The sequence below is a fragment of the Bos indicus x Bos taurus genome, chromosome 5, assembly GCF_003369695.1.
Source record: "Bos indicus x Bos taurus breed Angus x Brahman F1 hybrid chromosome 5, Bos_hybrid_MaternalHap_v2.0, whole genome shotgun sequence".
Taxonomy (NCBI): Eukaryota; Metazoa; Chordata; class Mammalia; order Artiodactyla; family Bovidae; genus Bos; species Bos indicus x Bos taurus.
The window spans coordinates 94,746,604-94,755,503 of NC_040080.1; the positions used below are offsets into that span (position 1 = coordinate 94,746,604).

An 8,900-nucleotide genomic window follows, 5' to 3' on the forward strand; every position below is an offset into this window, starting at 1 on the left:
CTTCTCCCAGCAAGTAAGGGTAGGGCTGGAGAAAAACACCTCCCTTCTCAAGGCTCCTGCCCAGCTTCTCTTTTTTCCTCCTTCCTGGAGGCAGTTGGGCAGAAGGGAGGGGGCTGCAGAAAAGGCAGGACAAGAGGGGAGGGAGAAAAGATTCTTCAAGTTGGGAAAGAAGGAAAATGTCAAGGACTTAACACCAAATTTATCACTTTTTAAAAACAAGAGATTTTTTCCCCCAAAGTGAGGAAATAAGAAACAAAATCCAGTGTCCATGCATTCTCAACTGTGGTCTTGATTCCAAGACGCCTCCTCACCCTCAGACCTGTTGCGAAGGAAGCGGGTAGAAAGAGAAAGTGAGTGAGAGGCCTGAGGTCCTACGGTCCCTTGCCCTGCTGGTGTGCCCAGCCATCCCGCTAGTCAGGCATCTAAGTGTGACGTCCCATACCAGCCCCTGGCCCCTCGTCCCGTCTACACAGGGGAGGGGAGACTGTCAGAGTTCATGAGGTCATTTCATCCATGTCTCCACTCCAGGCAAGACCACTTGGAACGGTCTTGGAGCGGTCATCCAGCCTGGACAGATGAGGCTCTCCCTTTGGGTTTCAAATGCCCTTTATCAGAAAACCCATGGTCTACTTCCACCATCCATTCCAGGAGCCAGAAGTCCTCAGAGTCTAACCTCAGTGGCCCCTACGGCAGCTGACTCCCATTTCTCTTTATCCATCATGTGTACGTGCTCAGCCGTGTCTGACTCTTTGCGATCCCACGGACGGTGGCCCACCAGGCTCTTCTGTCTATGAGATTTCCCAGGCAAGAATCCTGGAGTGGGTTGCCATTTCCTCCTCCAGGGGATCTTCTGGACCCATTGATCTAACCTGCGTCTCTTGCCTCTCCTAAGCATTGGCAGGCAGAGTTTTTACCACTGAGCCACCTGGGAAGCACATTTGTCCATCAGGGGAGATGCAAATCCTCTGGCCATAGGGGACAGCTTTTCAGAGGCGGGAGTCGGTCCTTTGTTCCCTTTCCCTGACTCTAGATCTCAGCCCTCGCCCTCCTCACATAGCCTGCTCCCCTGTAGACTGGGCACACAGCCTGGGGGTCTTACCATGTTGGCTCCCTGGGAATCCAGCGGTGGTCATTGGATTGAGGGTCCCTCTGTGCTGGGTTTCTCACCGCCCCTCTCCTGAGTGTTAGGGATGGACTCTGCAGGCTCTGAGAAGGGAGAGCAGGTGGCAGCAGGGAGAGCTAGAGTTCACCAGGGCTTGGAGAGAGGGAGCTGCTTCTGCTTACCCCGTCCCATACTCCAACAACCCTTGAGAAGAGCCCAAGACCAGCTGAGGGCAAGGGGGCAAGACCCACAAAGTTTTCTCTGGTCATAATGACTACTTAGGTTTGCTATTGTTTTGAAGTCTGCAATCAGGAAAAAAAAAAAAAAAAAACCCTCTAAAAAAAGCTTAAAAATTTGGGTATGGTCTCAATGTGTGGCTAAACCTGACCTGAACAGACAGGAGGCTTTTGATAGCTTATGTATCCCACTTAGTGTGCCCATTCATTTCCCTGCAGAAATATTCATGTGTTTAACTATAGGGGGACTTTGCTGGGAGTATGATGGAACACACAGTATATATTCCGTTGTCACCTTGGTAAAGCTGGAAAAATTCTGACTTCTGGCCCACATCTGGGATAAGGATCCATGGACATGCAGCTTCCATTTCTTGCATGCTTTGTGTGTGTTCGCTGCCGAGCTAAGGACCAGTCTCATTTAATTTTCACAAACAACCCAATGCAATAGGCGCCATCATTATCACTTAGCTGACTGAGGTTAAGTAAGTAGCTCAAAGCCTCGGGGCTGGTGTAGTGGCAGAGCCAGAATTCCAGCCCAGGAAGCTGCTTCCATTCTAGCAGGCACCCCTCCGCCACCCACCACATATCAGGGAGCTGGGAAGTCCAAGTGGGAGGGGATGGTGTCATTCAGTAAGAAAGGTGAAGAGATGCAAACACATGCTGGTTAGGCAAAGGATCCATATTCTCAAGACAGTTTCTGGCTACTGCTAGGCCCCTCCCCACAGCCAATAATGCTGGCCTCCCAGGGCTGGTCCCTCCCCAGTCTGAACGTACTGTGTGTTTTCCCAGAGGTGCCCGGCCGTGACTCCACTGCTGCGTCTGTGATCCCGGGTGGGCAGGACTCCTGGGTCCCTGTGCTCTCAGCGGCTCCTTCAGGCTCCTCTCCCGGCTCCTGTTGCCCCAGGTGATGTTCAACCATCATCTGGAGCTCTGGGGGCGAAGAGAAAGGGGGAGAGCATTGGACGAGACTGCCCTGTCTCCTCTGTGGACCCTCAGCTTCGACAGCTCCACTAGAGGGCCAGTGCACACGGCCTGTGTGGTTTGACTTTCCTGTTCAAGGAAGGACATTCATTGGCCAATAAGGAGGGACTAAAGCTAGACAATAAAATGTACTTTCTTCAAAGCTGAGAGAGGGGAAGGGGAGAGCCTTTAAGAACAAAAGATCCTCCTGACTTGCTGGGATACCTAGTCTCCCTGTGGGCAGGAGAAAAGACTCCATTTAGATTCAAGAAAAATTTGAGTACCTTCTCTGCTGTGCACTGTGCTGAGTGACTTCACATACTTTACTTAATGGCCAAAGTGAGGTAGTATTCAGGGGCCCTGGAGGTTAAGCGGGTTCTCCCAGGCTCCCCAGCTAGTCGGTGGCAGAGCTGGAATGCAGCACCTGCCCCCCCCCCCCCCCCCCCCCCCGCCTCCCCCGTCCCCCAGGCTCCAGCAACTCTCCTTTCGCAAAGGCAGGTTTAATGATTTCCCAAGGATCCTTCCAAAGGGATGTCGTCCTGGCTACTGCTCAGCATCAGGTGTGGCGGGGAAGGGTTTTCCGAACCTTTCATTGTGGGTGTGGTCCTCGTCGCCTTCTTCCGTTGCCGTGGAGACATGGACAAAGTGGGCTGTGAAGGGCGCAGGGCACAGGTGGGCGCCCACCCTTTTCGCCCTCCCCTCTGCCTTGCCATGCTTGTAGATGGAGACTGGGGAGGCGTGGGCTTCAGAAAGTGGGGGGAAGGAAACTCTTGCTTCCCCAGCCCCTACCCTGCCCATGATGGTGAGCAAGAAGACTGTGTTGGGGGAATGCAGGGGACTGAGTGTGCACCTCCACTCAAGAAGAACATGTGAAGGGCACAAGCAGCGGGGAGACAAAAGGTCCTGCAGGTGGGGGGCAGTGGCTGGAGGCATAATCCTCTAATAAGTCTGGGGGTTCTCTGCACTGGGCTGAGCGGGAGGGGCCAGCTCACCTTGAGAAGTGGGTTGGGGATCCGGTCTTCATCTACCTCTGAGGGAAGGAGGGAGAGGAGAAAGTGATGGGGATGGGAGATCCAGAGGGGCCCTGGGCAGTCTGACTTCTCAAGGGGAGGAGCCCCTGCAATCACCTCCCTTGTGATTGGTCTCTCACATCTGCCCCTAGGAAGCTGGTCCTGATGGGCTGCCCTGGCCTCCTCCCTCCAGCCCCATCCTGCTCTGCCGGTTGGCTTTATCTCCTGCTTCTAGTCTGGTCCTTGTCTCTGTAGTTAGCCTGCATCTACATCCTTGCCTCAAACCTGGAGGTTCCTGAAGGCAGGCTTTGTGGTCCTTCTGCTCTTTTCCTCCTGAAGTATCCATCTCTGCCTCCTTCCAACCGTTCTCCCTACCCTGGATCGAGAATTGGACCGAGCAGAGGAGAGAACGGCAAACTTGTCCTGTACAGGACAATCCCTTTAAGTAGTTGGAGGGAAGTTGGAGGCTCAGGCATCCAGATTGCCAGTTGGGCTTCTGAGCGTCACTGTCTCTCTTCCACTCTCCCGCCAGCGCCCCTGACATTCTCTGAGACCTTGCTGTCTCTCCAGACCTGGATGGGGACACTGGTGACCAGAATGCCAGCTGCTCCCTAAGCTGTTTCTAACCTTCCCGTCCCCTCTGGGGGCTGTGAAAATAGCTGATGGAGGCAGTCCCTCCCCCTCACAGCTGTCACCGCCTCTGGGGATGGGGGCAGCGGCCTCTTGGTTGCTGGAGAAACCTGGAAGGCTGTTGCCGCAGCAACCAGCACTCCACTGACCACCCCAACTGCTGGGGGGCTTAGGAACCAAGTGGTCTCCTGCTCAGTCTTTCCAAAGCAGAGGATACCCTCCTGCTAATCCAGCTGCTACTTTCGTGCCTCCGGGACCGACCAGACCTCTGGCTCCTCAGACCTGCCCTGCTATCTATCTAGCACCCACCTTCTCTCACTGGCACCTAGCTGTCTTCAGCAGCCCCCACTCCCTTTAGTGACCCATCCTGGGGTTTACCTGGGGACGACTGGTCACTGGTCAGCACAAGGGTGGCAGGGGTGGGGCGGCGCCTCCGGATCTGAGAGAAGAGGTCAAGTACACGTGGAAGCGTCATGGCCCCACGCACACTCAGCAACATAATCCACACCACCCACTTAGCACGCCACATTACACTGAACCCTCGATCCCTGGGGGGCATTCTTGGGCCCTCCCTCTGCCCCGGGGACCCAGAAGACCTCCCCCACTCTTTGCTGCTCCCCCCAGCCCCCTTTCTGTCTCTGTATCTCCCCAGGTCCTGGCCCAGCTCTCCATCTCAGCATCTATATCTGTGCTAATGCATTGATCTCCAGCCCATTGTCCTTCCGTCCATCCTGGATCAATGGTCAGAAATAACCCGAGAGGGAAGAAAGCATTGCCCTCAGTGTCCCAGCCCACTCCCCAAAAGGACATGAACCTGTTGTGGGCCAGCACCAGTGGAGAGCACCTCTCCGGCCCCACCCAGCCTGGGAGGGCAGCACAGAGAAGGCAGGTCTGATCTGAATGCGCCTTCTTCTGGCCTGTGCCCCTCCCTCCCTCATTTCCTCTCTATCTTTGGACACACTGCCTTTCTGATTTGTCAGGAAATAACGGTCTGGAGAAATCCTTGTCATGGTAAATATCATATGAGGAGGAGCCTGAGGCAGGACCATGGCCAGGGACTAAAGCTAAGCTGAAAAATCTTATCCTGGGCTCCCAGGTCCCAGTCTAAGAAATTAACAGATAAGAGCTGATTGACTGCTAGGCTTCTGAGCCCTTCTTCCCCCGCCTCTGTTCTTCGGTCTTGTTGCCAATAAAGTTGATTGTTGAAGAAGCCAGTCCAAGGACTCTTGGGGCGTGTAGTTTTTCCCCTTTCTCTGGAGGTTTGGAACCTTGGGGTTGGAGTCCCTGCAACTCCCTCCAGGGCAGAGGAGGGGAAGGAAGACTAATGGGACTAGGAAAGAGGCTAAAATTATCCAGGGCTGAGAGGAGGAGGCTGAGGACACTGAATGATCACATCCCTATCTCTCTGTGTCCATTATTTAGAATCATTACCGGAGTCGGGTAAAGGGGTGGGGGTGGGAGTGGAAAGACGCCTGCCCTTTTCTTTGCCCAGAAAGTGGGTATCAGCCAAAGCAGGGGGCAGGGTTAGTCTATTGAGAGGCTCCCCAAAGAAGAAATGGGTGTGTAGAATAGGGGTAGGTTGGGGTAGGCACTGTTTTCTCAGGAGAAGCTAGCAGTGTCTGTTTGGGGTGACATTTTAAGGTCCCTGCAATACCAGTTATGTGCGTGTGTGATCGTGCACACATACATGCATGTGCTACACAGACATTATTTGTGAGTCCACCTCTGGCTATTCCTGGTGCAAACGTGCTGGGGGCCCTCAGGTGGGTAAGTGTGCTTCCTGCATGTGGAGTGGGGCCATTCTCCTAGGAGAGAACTCATCCCGCCCTGGGGGAGGGGTGCTGAGGCAGGGAGAGGGTGTGGTGGGTGGGGATGAGCGGGAGTTGGGAGCCTGAGAAGGACACTGCAAGTATGATGGGAAGGGCCTTGGGAGGGCAGGAGGACTCTGACCTTGGACAGGTCCCTTCCATAACCAGATCCCTTGCCTTGGACAAGATTTCTAAGCACTCAGAGTCCTTGAGAATTTTGATGTCCTACAGGAGGAGGGAAGTTAGACTCCTGGAAGTACTCCCAGGTCCCTGAACTACTAGGAAACGAGTGTCGGTCTCTTTCATTTTCCTTGCCCCTATCACAAATTCTAGCTCTCAAGGACGCTTGGTGCCTTTGCCTCTGATTTATTTCCAAACCAGTTACGCCAAGGACCTGGTAGCTGTGGGCACCCCTCCATGCCCTGCCACTCTGTGCTCCATAACTCAGAGTTTCCAACCCTGCCACCCTCTCAGGTCGATCTGGCTTAGGTGCTCCTGCCAAGCCTGGAGTTTTTTGCCTACACATTTGGGTAACGGCAAGAGGGGCTGAAGTTGGACTGCAGGTAGAATTTCAGGTGGAGCAGACACAGATTTCTGAAGAGGAGAGAAAAGCAGGCTGAAGTCCCAGCCTCTTTTTCTCTCTGGCTCTATACCATGGCCTCCTCCCCTCCCCTGCCCCCCAGACCTCTAGGCCAGCTGGCCTACCCCTTCCTCCTCTCAACACACACCTCCACCTGCCTCCTCTAACACCAAACAGAGGCAGGTGTCAGGCATGGGCACTTGCTGCGTCAGTGGCAGGCATTTCTGCTTGGAACCTCACCCCTAAGCCCCTGGCTCACTCACACTCTTGGGCCCCTTTCCCTGGATCTGAGGTTATTTTAGCCAGTCTCCTGCCTCCTGGCATAACAGCCTTTTTCCTGACCCCAAAGGAATGCTCCCCATGCTCCTGGCTGTCCACACTCCTCATCCTCAGGAGGTCTGCAGTCTCCCCACCCTCCCTCCCTGCTGTCACACCTTTGAGGTCTGGAGATGTGGCTTCCACCAGGCCAGGGAGAGGATGGAGATGCAGGTCCCTAACCCCTCCCCACACTCTGGAAAGCTAAAGTTACAGGGAGTGTACTGAACCTTCACATCCAGACCTTATTTCCCCAAACAGCTGGAGCAGCAGGAAGAACACGCTCTCCAGCCCATCCCAAGAGCTCAGAGCTTTTTCAGGTGGGGAGGCCCAGCCAGAGCCCCTGCAGCCAGGTGGGGAAGCAGGGCAGAGACCTTGTGGGAAACGAATATTCTTTAGGAGCAGGGATGTCTAGGCAAACGGACAGAGAAGACCAAAAGCGATGGAGCAAAGAGCAAATATTTGGCAAATGGGTGGTAGTAGCCACCGCGGGTGGTCACCGTCTCCACACACATGCTCACTCTCCCTGACACACACAGTTGCTCACACACTCTCATACACTGCCGCCTCTGCCAGGCTGCTCTGAGCTAAAAATAGGCCAGGACGGGAGGCTGGGCCACGGCCCTGGACTCCCACCCTTGAGCCCAGGCCAGCACAGTGCTTCACCGTGTCTCCGCTCAGGCTTGGACCCTAGCCCCTAGAAAGCCCCCGCCTCGGCCTCCCGAAGGCCATTCTCCCATGCCCTCCCCACCCCCCACCCCCCACTACCGATCCAAAGGGCAGGAGTTGGGAACAAGGACCCACGTGTCCAGACTTGCAGAGAGGGGAGCCAGCCTGCACGCACGACCACTCCTCTCCCCAAAGCCCCAGCCCTCGCAGTTCTCCTCAACCCCTTCTCGTCCTCACTCTCTGGACTCTAGCAGGGTCGCCCCCAGTTAGGAGAGGGCTGGGGGGGCTCTTTCTCCTCTTTCAACTCCCTCGGTTACCTGTCCTCTCCCTTAACCCCTCCAACACCCTTGGGCGTCCCCACCGAGCTCAGAAACTCTGGCGGGGTTTGACTGGGTGGGGGATGCAAGACTGGTGAAGCGGGGGAGGGGTCGTGTCCTCAGGCAAGCCCCCTCCCCCAGGGCTGGGGAAGGAAGGGAAAGACTTTCGTGAGGACTGGCTTCGAGGGCAGGCGTTCGTCCTTCTGTCTATCTCGGAGAAGCACAGATGGGGAGATGGGGCTCCCACGGTGGGGGAGGGGAGAGAAGACCCCCCCCCCCCAACACAGCGCTGGCCCTCGCAGGGGCGCACCGCTAAGGGAGGACTGAGCGGGGGTCTGGGGTCGCACAGTCCGGGGTCCCTCGTCCTCTGCCGGGCGAGACCCCTGCCCCGCCCCGCTCCGCACCTGCTCGGCCGCCTCGGGGTCAAGGTGCGGCTCCAGAAGCGGGACGGTGAACTGGATCTTCCGGGGGCTGTGGTCTTGCTCCATGGCGGGGGCGGCGGCTGCGGGCGGGCAGGCGGCGGACTCGGGGCTGGGGCGGGCGCGCTGCCTCTCCGCTCCGCTCCGGCCCGGCCCCAGCCCGGCGCGCTCGGCTCCCGGCTCCCGGCTCAGCGGTCCCGGCTCGCGGCCCAGGGGACTCCGCAGCCGCCGATTGGCTCGGCCCCCGCCCCTCCCGGCCCCCTCCACCTCCCTCCGCCCGGAGCCTTAACCCCGTCGTGGCCGCGCCGCCGGCTGCCTGGGGTCACCGCCCCGCGGAAGGGCGAGGCGGGTGTGGCCCGGCCCGGGTTGCAGTAGACACGGCTCGGGCGGGGAATCCTGAGTTCTAGTGGGGTGGAGGGAGGTGGCGGGGGGTGGGGGTGCGGAGCGGTCTCGAAGAACTTCTCCAACCTGGGGCAAAATCGAGGGGCTGGGAAGGTGGAGGGGCGCTGCCAGAGAGGAGGCTGCAAACGCGAGAGGAAGATTTCCTTGCTGATCTTAAAGGGGTCGCTTCAAAGAGAAAAGAAAGGGAATCTGGGCTTGCAGCAGGAGGGATTAAAGTTAGACTAGGAGAGGGACTTTCCATTGAAAGGAAAACGCTGGCGCGGAGGTGAAAGCTTGGAGGGGAGGTCTGGGGTCTGGGCACAGGTCTGGTTTCACTCTGTGGCAGGAGGGGGAAACGAAGATCTTAGAGGGTCCCCAGAGCCTCTTTCTTGATGGCAGTGGGTGGAGGGCTCAGGGAGCGAGGACCATCTGGGACTCAGTAGGAGGAGAAACGGGTGGGGAGCCAGGAATGC

The 8,900-nt window shown here is 56.9% G+C and overlaps 1 protein-coding gene across 4 annotated transcripts; it reads right to left on the minus strand.

Moving 5' to 3' along the window:
- Window positions 1-184: 184 nt before the first annotated feature.
- PPP1R1A (protein phosphatase 1 regulatory inhibitor subunit 1A) lies at window positions 185-8,242 on the minus strand. 4 transcript variants are annotated; one of them, XR_003511264.1, is made up of 8 exons: window positions 8,032-8,232; window positions 4,317-4,377; window positions 3,291-3,328; window positions 2,885-2,915; window positions 2,113-2,268; window positions 1,634-1,739; window positions 1,100-1,206; window positions 185-319 (listed from the first exon to the last, which is right to left on the minus strand). XR_003511264.1 is itself a non-coding variant. In XM_027543117.1 (7 exons), exons 1-6 carry the CDS (start codon window positions 8,113-8,115, stop codon window positions 1,130-1,132), a joined length of 480 nt encoding a protein of 159 aa, XP_027398918.1. In that variant the 5' UTR covers window positions 8,116-8,242; the 3' UTR covers window positions 185-319; window positions 1,100-1,129. The 4 variants fall into 4 exon arrangements, 2 of the variants coding, with proteins under 2 accessions (XP_027398918.1, XP_027398919.1); XR_003511263.1 differs by having other exon boundaries at window positions 2,885-2,948; window positions 8,032-8,230; XM_027543117.1 differs by lacking the exon at window positions 1,634-1,739 and having other exon boundaries at window positions 2,885-2,948; window positions 8,032-8,242.
- Window positions 8,243-8,900: the final 658 nt, after the last annotated feature.